We start from the raw sequence: 16,037 nt of genomic DNA, 5'->3' as shown, positions 1-16,037 counted from the left end.
TGCCAACATTCCCAAATAGAAAAAAACATTTGTTTTCTGTGCTTTTTACACCGACTACCACCTTCATCAACAACCCCAGAGAGCATCGACACACAGAGGAGAGTGTGTGAGTTTTTGCGGTGTGTCCCGCACCGTAGGCTCTAGTTTGCCCGTGTTGCAGGCTTTTTGGCCGATTCAGCATGTTGAATCGGCAGCAGAGCTTGTCGGTGAAAGAAATCACTCCGATTGGCTGTTTAGCTTAAACAAATCAGTGCACGAGAAGAGAAACAGGAGTGAGGAAAGCAAGCAAACAAGTAAAGTCAACAGGAAAAACACATAAGGCTCTTCTCATCATCTTCATCTCATCTGATCATTCCAAACATGAGTGAGAGTGGTGTGAAAATCGTCAGCAAACGCTGTTTTGTTTCATGTACGTATCATAACAAAGGCCTGTATATCAGCAGTCATCGGTCTTCCCGTTTCCCTTTTTGAATGACAAATACGCTACTGACTACCGCCGCCTGCTGGTGTGCAGAGTTATTAGCGCAGAACGTACGTGCTAACTGGCCGTTGGCTGTAGTCTTTGCGGTGTGTTTGAGTGCAACTTTTTGACCAAAACAGTGGCGACGTGAGGCGACGCAACAGTCGGCCTTCGGCGCCGCTAGTTCTTTAATGTCGGGTTTGTATGTCTGGGCCTTAAGGCTGTGCAATATGGTTGAAATTAATTTCACAATATTAATATTTTTCCAAAATCTGTATATTTGTATGAAAATATGGTAAATGTATGGATTTTCAGTGCAATGAACTACAGGTGGTTTACAAGGTTTAAAAAAAAAAGGTAATTAATTGAAAAGTTATATCTAGGAAAACCACAAAAATACACATAACTGACTGTGGGGGACACGTCATATAGGCCTAAGAAAGTCTTTCAAGGCCACTAAATGTGTCCCAGAATCAGAGGCTTCAGTGGAGAGACAGGAAAAGCAGACTTGAGTCATGTTTCTCTGCACCACACAACTAGAAGCAGCTCTAACAGAGGCAATTTCATCTTAGAAGGGAGGCAGCAGAAGCCATGGACTTGTCCATGATCCACTCTGGGTTTTTAGACCATGACCCTTGGCTTCTTTCCACTCAAAAACAGCCCTCCCTTCACTATCACAAGCAACCAGCCAGCCAGCCCAGTCTCAAATACACAGGGGGCTAACAATGCCAGTTAGAGAAACTGTTTCAAACAGCATGCGGAGAGAGTGTGGAGAGAGAATTCATGTAGATTCAATCTGGTGTGTACCAACATTAAACCTCCAGACTAACAGCTGATGCGTGAAAGTTTGATATGTTGAGACGTGGGATCAAACTATGTGCTTTTCATGGTGTAAATGATGGTGTCTTACTATTGTTTAACTGCACTACGTCTACATAAATCTTGCAGTTCAGCCTACATTACCGTTTTAAATAACAGCAATATATGAGCAAATCAGCAAAGAGCCTTGTTAGATGAAATAAAAGCCACTATAGTCCTCTATTATTTTGCCACAATAGTCTGCTGAAAGCTGAAAGCTAAAAGCTGAAAGCGGGTGATTACACTGACCCCCAGTCGCCAAAGAGAAGCAACAACAGATGTGGTGCCATCTATTCAGAGGATATTGATCTACCTTTCCCCCTGCCAATTACATGTGATAAACTGCTGTGACAGTTAGGGCAAATGATTTCAATAATGGCCGTCATTTTAACCCCCATAAACCCTGGACACAAACGAGTTGTTGTGTTCAACCGTGATCTCAAACTGGTGACCTCGCCACGCCGCATTTTACACAAGGACACGGAGAAAGCAACAACAAACTTGAGCCTCGACATCAGTATCCATAGCAGACCAGTAGCATTTCCTAATGGGGGTGGTTTCATTAGTGAAACAGATGAATCAAACACTTGGCCAAGTGCGCAATTATCCGTCTCTTGGTGGATGGAGGTCATTAGGACTTTATGAGCGATTGGAGCCTATAAATAAATGATCAGTAAACAGCATACTCTATACGGCAGAGACAGCAGGTGACTCTGCATGACTACCCCTCTTAACTCATCACAAGATGAGGTGGACATGTGGAGAAGATGCAGCTATAGTTTTATAATAAACCGGAAATACTTTTACACTTCTCGCATTTCCTCCACGATGGTGCGCACACTGCGTAGTGACCGGCTCTAGTTTGGCTCGAGGTCAGGATGGTACTACATCCGCTTCATTTTGAAGCCCTTTACTACACTTTGCTTACACATTACACTATGAAATAAGGTGAAATATTCTTGAAATTCAGGATGAATAAGATCCAACTTTAAGCCTTCCAACTTATTTTCCCCACAAACTGGGATGTAGGACCACCGGGGCTTTCCAAACACAACAACACAGAGGTGGTAAATTATGTTCTTAGCTGCAGAGTCCACAGAAAAGACCTTAAATGCTCCAAAGAAAACGACAGCTGTTTATAAAGTCTGGGCAATGTTGCATCTGAGGTGGTCTGAGAGGATAAAACCCTGGTGGGTGAGTGGTCTGTAGGAGCAGAGAGGGTTGCCAAATGTTTACACATTGCAGCAAGTTATTTGCATTGTCCGCTGGGAGACAATCAGCACACTATTCCCTCCCAGCAGGATTACAGAGATAAGATAGAGGCCTAAATGGATTTTACACTCCTCTAATAGGGACTTATCTACAAAAGGCAAACTTTTTGAGCCATTTTTTTAAAAGTTCTAAGAGCTACGGAGGAGGAAGTGGGGGGAAAAGTGGTAGTTTGGCTAAACTTTTACTGGTTATTCCAAAGTAAGTGAGACCGTCCCCAAAGCAAATGAGACTGAAACTCTTTAAGTCAGGGCTGCCAACTTTGAAGAAGATAAGTTCTGGCCACAGTCAGGACCTCAAAGAAATGTGTTTTGAATAAACAGATATTTTCAGAGAAGGGGACCCCACAATTAGTAATTTGAAACTCTCTCTGCGTGTGGGTCCCAGTCCAATTCTCTGGAATCAATCAAAGCTCCCAAAGGAACTCCCTGGTCCCCTTAATCTCCTGGTTTTATTACTTTCCAGACAGTCGGCCTGTTTCACCCTACCCCCATCTCTCTCTTTTGTACTGATCTCCAGCAAAGCCAAGGAGGGGCTTTTTTTCTCTCTCTCTCTCTCTCCATCTCCCCTTCCACCACTGCAGAGCGCTTTTCATGCAGGAGAGGGTCTTTCATCAGGCTCCACACGCAAGAGAGCCCAACAGCTAGCACAGGCCTGTCACTCCAAGGCCTGTCTTCTACACACATTCATTTTTTTTTTCTCAAATAAACAACCATGTTTCAAAGGCTTTTTTTGACACAACTATTTTGCATATATTACGAGAATGATGAAGAAAAAAAAACTGGGCCATGTTGCACAAGTTACATTCACAATTTTCCAGACCACATGCTGCTGTGTTTGATAACAGCTTAAATGATAAAGATGTGACTCTGTCACGATGGGGTATGTGATAGGGACTGGAACTGTGCACTCCAATGGCTGCTGGGAAGACATTTTTTTCTCATGGCTCTTAGGGCTGCACATTTAATTGAATATTAAATCGCGATCACAATTTGGGCTTCCCACAATGAAATGAACATGATCGCCTGCGATATCGACGTTTAAAACGTGCGTTCTACTCATAGAAAACGCTGCAGCATATCAAATCAAGCGCTTCCTATACTAACAGCTAGCCACCAGCTGGGGATCGAGATGTTTTGGCTTCACCTTTGGGTATAGATATTATCTATACAACCAATTTTTGCTCTCCAAGTGCACTAGATTGAAGCATTTAACTTTAAAAATGTAAATAATAAAGGGGTAGGGTGAATATTCCTGTATTTTTTCATATCGCAATATATAGAGCAGAAAGAAATATTGCAATGCAAGTTTTTTCCAACATGGTGCAGCCCTAATTTGTACATTAACAGGAATGTAGCACAGCATGGAAGTGAAAACAGTGCTCTGTTTATTTTGATGTGAAAGTGCAATCAAAATAAGTTGTCGCTAAAAATCAATGAATAATCTTGATAAATAATCGCGATATCAATATTGATCAAAATAATTGCGATTATCATTTTTAGCCAGAATTGTGCAGCCCTAATGGCTCTCCAATTTATCTCATGGCTTGGAGTGCTTCTAACAGATTGTGTTGAGACTCTAATCAATACCTCCAATATCACAGAAATCCCCTTTAATAGTGAAATATTTCACTACAGAATACCACCAGTTGGAATAAGACACAGACTGCAAATGCTCTCTCTTCAAAACAATTAACAGAAGCAAATGAATTTGGGGGTCTGTTTATCCATCAGCTAAACATGTATTGACGCCGAGGTAATGAGAAGTCTGCTGGACTGATGATGCTAGCTTATTACCTGACAGTGAGCACTAATGACTCTGGATTTTTCTGATTCAAGTTCCTGCCATCCTTTTGCATTTCCATGATGACCATAGAGCTAGTGAAAAGGCACAGGTAGATCTCAATTCAACAGACAACAACATGTGTTATTTAGCCTTTCAAATCCAAATGCACAGCAGCCAAAGACTCCACTGCATGTCTGTGAATCATTTGAAAGACAAACAGAGAAACCTCTCAGCAGTTCTTCTGCCTCAACAGCCTCTATGCAACAGACAAAAGGACGGAGTGGAAAAAGCGTGTTGCTTTTCTGCTTCCAACAGGGCTGGTCCTGGATTAAATAGTGCCTCTGCTATGGAGAAAGTAGCCTACTTTTAAAGTTGTGTAAATGGTGAAAGAGTAGCTGACCTAAACACAGCAGAATTAGCTACCTAGCTCCATGTCTGAGCTTGCGTTCCTTGCGTTTCATTTTGTTACAACTCGTGATACAATGTGGGTAAGTTTCTCCAATCGGTGCGTAAAGACGCACACATACATACACAGAGAAGAAGAAGCAGTGTGGTAATGAAAGCCTTTTACCTTTGTCGACATGCTTGGCCGCGGTGGTCTCCGTGTAGAGAAAGGTGAGACAGAGACAGAGGAGAGAGAGGAGCGACAGAGCTCCCCGCTCGGCCATCACTTTTCACAAATAAATCTTTGCAGGCTTCAGGAACCCCGGAGAAGAAGCGTCTACAAAAAAAGAAATCCTTACAATCCCCCGGCCAACCTCCTGCAAAATGCACTAGCAGGAGAAAAAAAAAAGTTCAAAGTCCCAAAATGTGCAGAAACATCCGGAGCCAGGTACTTTTAAAACATGTAGCTGGAGAGAGAGAGAGAGAGAGCCGCAGGTTAGAGAGACTGTTTTCTCAACTTGGTCGAAGCAGAGGTCGGAGAAGAAGAAACACTGAAATCAATCCATAGCCACGGAGGCGCAGAGCAGGGACACACAGATTTACCGGCGACTGAGCACCGACGAGCCGACTTTACTACTCCGATATGTGTCACGCGCGGAAAAGACTACAAGAGCTCTCCGTTGGAGAAAAGATAAGATCCGTCCAGAAGGAGAAATCTCCGCCGCGGCCAGCTCACTGCTCGCTGCTCGCTGCTCACGGACGGGACGTAAGAGAGCAGCGTGTTGAAGGGCTGGATCTCCACCGGCTCCCCGGAAAACAGGGTGTGGACTCACACGGAAGTTTGGATCCTGGCCGCCTCTCTGTTGCTCAGGCAAAAACTAAAATATGGTGAGGGATTTCAATCCAAAGAAAACATCTCATCTCTACACAGCCAGGTGTGCTGAGATCATGCGCAAATTCAACACACTTCACAGCAGACATATGAGTTAATGCTGACTTAAAGGTCCCATCTGATGCTCACTTTCAAGTTTATACTTGTATTTTGTTTTTTTACTAGAACATGTTTACATGCTGTAATGTAAAACATACCCTTTATTTTCCTCATTCTGTATGCCTGAATATACCTGTATTCACCCTCTGTCTGAAACGCTCAGTTTTAGTGCATTTCAACAGGCAACAACGTGGGTCCGTGTTTACTTCCCGTCAGGTGATGTTATTCACATACACTGCAACAGGAAATAAACTGGGACACATTTAGAATGTTTACATTTAAAACCGTGTAATGGTTTTAAATATTGTATATTCGTGACATCACAAATGGAAAGAAATGCTTGAAACGGCTTGTTTCAAACGCACCATTTCTGAATATGGGCTGTGTGTATTTCTCCGTATATTGAGCGTTTTGATAGTTTAACAGTATTTATACAGCACCTGCTTTATAATATAAAAAACGTGAAAATCTCACTTTTTACAATATGGGACCTTTAAAGGGAGAGTTTTACATGTATAACTCTACCGGGTCGGTTTCCCATGCGCGCTCACATATGCGCGCTCGCGTGTGGCTACGCTGTTCAGACCGCTCCTCTGCTCCTCTACCTGCTTGTGTTCTCTCACACACCGCGCGCGTTCTCGCTCCACTCTCACGTTCATGCACGCTCACTACACACTGCAGAAGACTTCGTAGCTCTGAGAATATCTAGTGAATGTACTACAGTGGACGTTTGTGCAGAAATAAATGCTGCAGCTCCTCCAGACCAACAGAGGTTTCCCGTGTCTTGTGAAGTGACGGGGCTCCGCAGCGAGAAACGTTATCGTCTCCGACCGGGTGCAGCCGGAGATGAGAACGTTTCTCTTCCTGCTTCAGCCCCGGAGGCTGAAGCAGGAAAAGCCAACACTAGGATCAGCAGTGATTCATGGAGAGACCTTCGTCTGGTCAGCTAACATTACTGCCAAGCAGCTGAAATATAGAGTGATGTTGTGGTTTTAGCTGACGTTTGTCGTCTCACTGTTTTGAGCGATGCTCGTTCATGTCTATTTAGAGCGAGCAAGCGCAAACCCGACGCTGACTTTCGTTGACTTAATGGCCACAGGTGTGAGTTCTGTTTCAATAAAAGCCAACGTTAATGCATATAGCTATGTGATATTAACATTGAGTTAAATAACTGTTTGTGAAGCTAGCTAGCTTATTTGATAGATAAATACAAACTGAAAAACCTCAAAGGTAGCTTGTACACTTTTTAAAACATTTAGACTCTCAAAATACTTTTCTACCCAACTCGAATGACAAATATTCTGACTTTTGACAATAAATGAGATTTAGGCTATAACTTGGTGCGACTCACTCTTCTTTCTTAAACCAAACAACGATGGTGGCCGAAAGTGGCACATCTCCTTGTAAGTATGATGCAATAAGAGATTAATATAACATAATGAAATACAATTAACATAATAATAAAACTTTACATTTTGAGTCTTAGTATAAGACAAGCAAATGGCCTGTTCCATGTTTTGTTTGGTTGAACCTATAGAGTCCATACGCTTAAAGCACAACGTAGGCTATCTGCCATGCAAAACTGCAGAAAGTTGAACGGTGAAGAATTCTTTTCTTGCCTACAATCAAATAATGAGAAAGAGGACTGCAAGGTGTGTTTGCCAAGGTTGCTGTTTCCATTGGATCTATAAGAGGTCAGTTGTTTGCTAACAGGTTAGTGATAACTTGACAAGCTAATGTTAAAGGCTCATTTCTGTAGAGTTTTCTGCCCCTATATTCAAATAGAATCAGAAACAGAAATACTTTATCGATCCCCAGGGGGAAATTGGCATGTTACAGTTGCTCTTGTATAAACATAAAGAAATGTAAGAAGATAGAAATAAAGGAATATGTAACCTGTAAATGATGTACATAATGCTACAATATAATCAATATATGTAAAGAAATGTAAGTACTAAATTAAAAGACGTGCAATATATACTAAATAACCACAGTGCAAATAAGTAAATACAAAATGCTGAGAAGTGGGATCTATTAAGTGTGTTAAATATAAATGCCAGAAAGGTATAAATAAGAAATGAAAAAGAATATGTCTTGAATGTATAGTATTAATGCAGTATTAATGACAGTATAACATTGCTAATGCAGCTTTACTTTTTTTACATGGTTGCCTAGAAACCATGGGCTTCTCATCTTAAAACTCACCTGACACTAATCTGTCCCATCTCTATCTTAATGTTGTGATAAATTAGATGGTGGGCCGATTCAAAATGTTCTGTCAATATAAAAGCTTAATTAAACTTTCAGAAAAGACGTGTGCTGTAGCCCAACTGTACTTTACTCCTGGCCTGTTAAGCTATATCATCATTTACTTACTGGCTTCTTTTTTGACATAGTTTAATACTGTATAGCGTGTGCTATAAATCGGAGCCATAAAAGTTGATGTATGGCACTATGTTTAGCAAATAAAAATGTGGATAAACTGAATTTAAGTGGATTTACCCTCCACTGCAATTGAGTCACGGTCCTCAAGGGGACATAGACTGAGATTCAGTGGAAAAGCAGTAAAACATGATATTAATTCATGCCACAAGAGTCCTCTATATCCAGTAGTCGTGAGTTCAATAGCCGTGAATCTAGTGAACCACAGTCTCTTATAGCCTAATCCAGTCTTTAAACAGCTCTCATACAGTAGACTTAGAGCAAGTAGTGATGCAGTGATACATGCCTATTGCAGCTGTTCCATAAGACGTTTATACATAGCCCAAATAATAGGAAAATGTCTTCCTGTTTAGAATAATGTTCACAGAAATCCAAACACAGGCAGAGGTCAACATCTGTAACTCCAAAAGATGATGTCACATGGTGGCTGGAAATCAGAAGATGGGATTAAGTCCATTAAGTTCAGATCAACTTGCTTAAAATAACCCCGGGGATGGTGTGTATTGTTATAGGACAGGGGATGAAGGAGGGGATCAAGTAAATAACCTTGTTTTTTTAGGATAGGGGATTGAAAGTATTCAACCAAGGTGACATTCGCATCACTCCCCTTTTGGAAGAGGGCTGTGTATTTGTTGATAGGCTATAAAATGTTGTTTGTAGTTAAATGGAGCAGAATTATGAAAGCAAAGAAAACATACACTGTGTTCCCTTTCAGCTTGTGACTAGGCTTAAGGGAGAAGGGTAAAGGGAAGGGTGGCCTGTTGGGAAACGAGTGATATCCCAACACTGCTGGTTTATCCAATAAAACACTCAGACACATAGAACAGCTCCCCCCACTGGTTTGAGTAATCCATGACATATTAATCATGAACATTTCCCCCCATGGGCATGACAGAGCCTCTTTTTTGTTTGGTGTCTCTGGACCTGTTCTCATTTGAACTGTCAAACATTTTCACTCTCAATTAATGACACTTTCTTTTCTTTCGGCTTCACTGATTGCGTGGTGTGCCTCAAGGCTCACCTCTTGGTCCAACCATATTTTTTCTTTATACCGTTGTCATCTTATTTCTCTGCTCTTTTCATTCTGTTACAAATATAGTCATATCCCTTGGGTAAACGATATTCTTCCAGTGATTTGTGATTATTATAACTCTTTAGCTGCTGTCAAGGACTAGACGTCTGAGAAAATCCTTCAACCCAGTTTGCACAAATTTGGTATCCTTGTTATTAGCCCTGAACGCATGTTAAGGAAACTATAATGCACACAGCACTGCAGACACATGCTACATACTACATCCTGTTTACATTCAGTTTTCCCATCTGAAAAACTGTCATCAACTGAATTACAAATGTATTTATTTATTTATTTATATTTATTTTAACTGCATTATTGTATGCCTTAGATTATCATTTTGCTTTTACTTTTACTTGTGTGATTTTCCCTTTTACATATACATATTTTATGAGCATGTTGAAGGAACCTGAGACCAAAGATTTTCTTTGCCAATAACTGCTTTGCTGGAATAGACAAATGACAAATAAAGAGCCTTGAACCTTGAGAATTCAGCATGAACGCATGACGCATGATTCAGTGTGTCATCTGTAAATACTATACCATGCTTCCTAGGGGGCAGTAGGGGGCAGACAGGCTAATTATGAATGAGTGAATGAATACAACAATAAATCAATGCACTTCTAATCAAATTAGTATTTAATGCATGCAAGTGAGTAACATTTTGGATCCATAAGATAAATAATGAGCAACATACATAATTGGTTCAGACAGGGGTTTATCTTTTCAGGGATATTTAGTATGGTTGTAGAAGTTAAAGCGATAACGCGTTAATGCAAATTTGTTTTAATGCCACTAATTTCTTTAACTCGTTAATGCAACTTCCCTTTTTTAGGTTGTAGAGGGCTCAGTTTTAAAGCGAGAGTGAAGATACTGGTATCATATAATGCTCCAAATTTACACCTAATTTTGGCAAGGAAAAACTAGCATGTCCTTTTTCAAAGTGGTCCCTTGACCTCTGACCTCAAGATATGTGAATGAAAATGGGTTCTCTGGGTACCCACGCGTCTCCCCTTTACAGACATGTCCACTTTATGATAATCACATTTAGTTTGGGGCAAGTCATAGTCAAGTCAGCACACTGACACACTGACAGCTGTTGTTGCCTGTTGGGCTGCAGTTTGCCATGTTATGATTTGAGCATACATTTTATGCTAAATGCAGTACCTGTGAGGGTTTCTGGACAATATCTGTCATTGTTTTGTGGTGATAATTGATTTCCAATAACAAATATATACATACATTTGCATAAAGCACCATATTTGCCCACTCTCTTGTTGATAAGAGTATTAAATACTTGACAAATCTCCCTTTAAGGTACATTTTGAACAGTTAGAAAAATTATATATTTATAAAATAATAATAAATATTTTAATCCATTGACAGCCTTAATATTTAGCAATCATTTAACAATGATGATACACTAATGTATCTTTAAATAATCCTGCTTTAACCTCAGAATTGAATGGGAATTTTGAGGATCTGGTCAGTCTTATAAGACATGATATCACATCTGTTTTAGTTTTTCCACACTAATTGTCAAAGATTTAAGAATCTAGGTTAAGATAAGATGTGTTTTACATATGAGTATTTGGGATTTACATATCAAGGATTTGATCCCTCTCGGAAAACTCCTGCTTCTTGAAATTTGTCATGAAAAAATCTTTAAAAATATTGGTATTTTGGTCTTGGTTCCATGGACTCTATCATATTTCAAATCTTGTTATTTTGTTATACAGCAAGATTATTGTACACAGGAGAAGTCGTAAAATGATCTCTATATGTTGCATAAATGTATGATATTCAGATCATCTTTTTCTTCGTCTTTTGGCTGCTCCCTTATCTGAGGTCTGATTTTATAATCCGCATATTTGATTCGGCATAGGGTTTTACGCTGGATGTCCTTCCTGATGCAACCCCCTCATTCACAAAGCCCCCCTCACATCACCAAAACATGTATTCCCCATGTTTTGGTGATGTGAGGAAATCATGCAAACACAGGGAGAACATGCAAATTCCACACAGAAAGGCCCTACCCAGACCGGGGCTCAAAACACTGGGACCTTCTTGCTGGGAGGCAACAGTGCTAACCACTGCAACACTGTGTCTTTAAAAATATTCATGTATTGTAGCAAAGGTTGTGGGGTAACTCATAATGTTAACAATAATCAAAGAATATGTTGTATTTTTGTCTCAGCAAATCATTTTTGAAAATAACAATAATGTGTTTTCAAACTAAAAGCAAGTAATATATTGTACATTGTTTGCTGCAAATGTTGACAATGTTGTTATACAGCAAGATTACCAAGGAGAAGTCACAATATTCTCTGTATATGTTGCATAAATGTATGATATTCAGATAATGGCACATTTAAAACACACATTAAAGCCAACCTACAGCACAGTCTGATAGATTATTATGGTAGCTAGGTTTACATGACCTACCATTATAATGTAATGACCAACATTTGTTCCCCTACAAGACACATCTCCAGTCCGCAGATATGAAACTAGAACATTTATTCCAACACTACATGAAACCCCACCACAGCTTTTTACAATAGGCTCTGCTCTTTATAATGAAGCAATATATTCCACAGCAGACCTGCCTGTTAAAGTCAGTTCACATCCACGGGCCAATTATATTATGTACGTGCACACAGCTGGGCTCAAACTCGCTTCTAATTCTTTAAAAGTGTTTTTTTTCCCCCACAGCCTGTTGCTCTGCGTTCTGGGAACATATTTCTTCCAGATTAAAGAACAAGGTCATACCAAATCTCCAATCTGCAACATTAAAGAGATATTCACATCATGAATCAAGTAATGGCAACCATGCAGTCGAGGAAATGGCCATTAGATTACTGCACGGAAAGGGCGGTGGATTAACTTGCACTTGAGGCAGCTGTTGAGCGTAATATTTCAAACGTTTCTTAATATTTTGAACTCTTTTTAAAAGCAGCAGCCATATGTACAGTATAATATTTTCAGGCGTCATTAAGTTGCATGGATGTGTGTGTGTGTATGTGTGTTCAAAGGACTGCGAGGGTGTACGAGACTGGTGTTGCCGTTATTAGTTTAGTGAGTGGAGGGGAAAAATTGCAGCAGATTAAAATGAAATCTACACATACATCTATTTTGTCGCTGTTATATCAAATTACTAATTAGATGCCACATTATTTAATCATAAAACATCCATCTCTTTAATATTACCACAAACAATATCCAATAATATCACCAAATCAGCTCTACTGTTCAAATGATTGGTGTGGATTACCAATACTGGCATTGAGTTGAATGTGATCCCAGCATGATCCTGATCCTGATCTTATTTAGATCCAGATTAAGAGGCACGAGGCTCAGCTCATAGCAGAGCCGGATGAACAGTCTTTTGCGTGCCATTTGGTGCATCCTGAGGATTATTTACACTCTGAATGAAATATCACCTCATCCACTGAACACCAAAGGGCAGATCCAATGCTAAATTACAATGCAAAATTCAATTAACTGGCCATTAAAGCTAGGGTCGGTAATCTTAACACACTAGCAAGAGTACGCTAGATTTAAATATGTATCCAACCGGAAAACGCAGCCCAGTGTTGCCGATGAAAGTAGCTATCAGCACTAGCTCAAAAAGTCCCTAAATCTAGCGAGAAAGATGTCAGTAACACTGACTGTCCGTCCTTTCAGGCCTCCCTCCAAAGCCACTCCCCCAAAATTATCATTATGAACATAAACTACAAACATGGCTAATGGGCCTCATGCAATAACCACTCATACGAACAGATTCGTTCTTATGTGGATTGTACGAGTGATTTTGGAGAATTTGTCGCATTCAGCTATTTTCTCGTATTTTGAATTTTCTCTTAGGGACGAACACAATTTACAAGTAGTCCAGACCTGTCATAGGAGTTATGTACAATTAGTCTGCTGTAATCCAAACCTATAGTTTTTCACTAATGGGCTGCATATTTCATTACAAACAATGAAATCAATGAATAAATAAAAAAATGCTATACAAATTACACCTCAGAATTATGTTGATATTGTCCCGTTTGACTCTGCAATTTGAAATATAACAATATAATATATAACAATTCTAAATGTGCTCATGTAGCCTAATGATATCATCATTAATTAGAATTGGCCATTGATGCTATTGTACAATATCAATATGAACATCTCAAACTGCAAAACGACTTAAATTATGCACAAATTAAAGATTAATTTGTCTCTGTATATAATAAGCTCAACAGGAAGTGTAACCAGGCGCATCATCGCTGACTTACTTCTTTTGGATGCTGCACATCAGGCCCTTGGAAGAGATCGTGTCTTTAGATAGCGTGCTGATATATATTGGCAGAGACAGATGAATGGGGCAGGACGCGTAGCCTTATATGGTATCATTGGGGCATTAATTATGCTAATTTACAATTTTCATGAACACATGCTCATTTACGCACATGTGTTATTCATCATGTTTACGTAGGTCATTTACACTGTTATCTGAAGTTAGGAGCGTTTCCTGAATCTGATGTGGCACACTCGTACGAGCCCACGGTGCAAAAAAAAGTAAGAGAAAGTTAAGACGAGAATACAAAAATGTTCCTGCATGAGGCCCATTGTTAGTACTCACAGCTTGTGGACGACTGTAGTGACATGCAATGATTGCACGGGCAAAGTGCATGCAGGCAGGCAGGTAGACAGGCAGGTAGCCCATCCAATCATTTCATTTGGGCTGAATGAAATGATTGGATGGGCTTATTACAGTCCTGCGACCGCCACAGATACCAGATTTTTTTTCTTTTTCTTGTCAGAGCATTTGATTTATTGAATGCGGTCAGGATGTAATGAGAAATATAACAAACATGATTTTGAAGAAGATAACCAACCCTAGATTGGATAGTTATGGTCAACGCAGTGGCGGTGGCGACTTAATGTGTGTCACTACATGTGTGTGTGTGGTCCATGTGTTTGTGTCTATAGCTGCATATTTAAATGTAACAGTTTAAATTACCCCCAAGAAATGGGATGACATTTCAATCCTGAGACAGCAGTGATATTTCCTCTTATCTGACACATTTAACCGACATGCATGGGTGTGCATTTGTGTACATTTGTGTGGCGGTTATTTGTCCATGGAGACAAACAGCTGCTGTGTACCTGGCCCAAACCCTGGGCTAAAGATGGCAGCAGCACATGGTCTCATGGAGCATTCTCACCTGCCACTGCACAGCACATAACTTACTTCAGCAGGAAGCAGCCGGTGTGCACCCAGACACCCCCGTCATACATGTGCTTGCCTGGGCACATTTTCAGAGCCTGGCACGGCTCACCTCACACATGTCAGCACTTTCTTTCCCTGTCTTCACTCTTTTCCTGGGTGCTGGTAATCATTGTTCTAATTAGCTCTCAGTGTGCTGCTGAAATATCGCGGCGCACAGTCGAGCCCGCCGAAACCGGCGGCTTGATTGACGTCAGAAGTCACAGAGAGGACGAGGATGGAGAGGGCAGAGGAGCAGATTTGTGACCACATAAACTGGGATCTACGACAGTCTGAGCTCTTAATGGTGTGGATTTTGTTAGATTACTTACAAATCCTCGATACTGACCACTGTCTGGAGGTTTGCTCTCAAAGGAGCCAAATTTAATGTCAGATTCTCTTGAAAGGTATTGGACTCTATGAATTGAGTGAAGCAGGAGATGGAGCTAATTTGATCCAAACAGGTCTGCTTAGTGTTTGGTCGTCACATACAAGATATCTTAAGATTCAAAGTTTTATTCATCACATACATAATGGGCCTCATGCAGGAAGCGATGTACAAACAAAGTTTCTCTTATTTTTGTTCCTATCCAGGATTTTTTCTTATTTTGTTAGTACCCATTGATTTCTGGGATTCACCAATGATTTCTTATGTTTGCTCTCCTCTTGGGTAGGAGAACATTTTACGAGTGGTCGAAAGCACTCTTACTAAGTTAAGAAAAAACATCTTGTTTACAATCTAGAAATTATTTGTCCAACGTAAGCAAACATACGTTTTAAATTTGAGGAACATTTAAAAAAAACTCATGAATATCGGATAATTACATTTTGATTATTAATGTTTTACAGTAATTATAATGATTGGATTATTAAATTTGTAAATTGAAGAAATAATATTGGTCCATTGATCCCAATTAGGATTACAAAAACCCTTGGAAGATATTCCGTGGCTTACATACTGCTCTTTGAAGAAGAAAATTAAGAGAAAATATAAAAGAAATTTAAGCATGAGGCCCGATGTGTGCAGTGCTTAGTTGTCGTTTCCATAGACTGTGTATAGTGGAAATCTAAAAACAATAAGGAAAACACAACAAAGGAAATAATAAAAGATAAAGATACAAATAAATCAAAGAGCAAAAAGCAAACGTATGCACAATGCGGTAGCAGCATCTAAGTAAGCATTAAAACAGTGGATATGGAACATGGGATATGAAATATTGATCAAAATGGGTCATGGAGATGTGGGCCAGAATGTGAATGTGAATATAGTAAATGATGAAATATGAGAGATAGAGCTTAAATCACTACTGATTTAGTTGTATCATTCTAACCAGAGATATCTACATACATCCACAAATGTTTTACTAGCAAGTGTGCAAATGGAAAAATTTTATCAATCTACATAAAATAAAGAATTGGAAAGAAGAAGGCAGTGTGTGGGCGTGTGGGCTTTTCCCTTTTCTGCTAAACTGAAATGTAACCCTAATGATAATTGATAGGGTGTGTACTGTTTTAT

At 39.8% G+C, this 16,037-nt stretch overlaps 1 protein-coding gene across 17 annotated transcripts in view; it reads right to left on the bottom strand.

Annotated features, from left to right (window-relative positions):
- Nucleotides 1–16,037, bottom strand: part of neo1a (neogenin 1a) — a 292,258-nt gene that overhangs the window by 205,760 nt on the left and 70,461 nt on the right. For 8 of the 17 annotated variants that reach the window (XM_074621767.1, XM_074621814.1, XM_074621841.1 and 5 more), the window contains exon 1: nt 4,944–5,581. The exons of 1 other annotated variant lie outside the window; for it this stretch is intronic. In XM_074621767.1, coding sequence (XP_074477868.1) covers nt 4,944–5,040 — 97 coding nt within the window. In that variant the 5' untranslated portion in view covers nt 5,041–5,581. Of the gene's footprint in view, nt 1–4,943; nt 5,583–16,037 lie in introns of those variants that run through there. 8 more of the 17 variants (XM_074621784.1, XM_074621791.1, XM_074621831.1 and 5 more) reach the window with 2 other exon arrangements.

This window comes from Sebastes fasciatus, chromosome 2 (assembly GCF_043250625.1).
Source record: "Sebastes fasciatus isolate fSebFas1 chromosome 2, fSebFas1.pri, whole genome shotgun sequence".
In the NCBI taxonomy this organism is placed as follows: domain Eukaryota; kingdom Metazoa; phylum Chordata; class Actinopteri; order Perciformes; family Sebastidae; genus Sebastes; species Sebastes fasciatus.
This window is presented reverse-complemented; position numbering and strand designations above follow the sequence as displayed.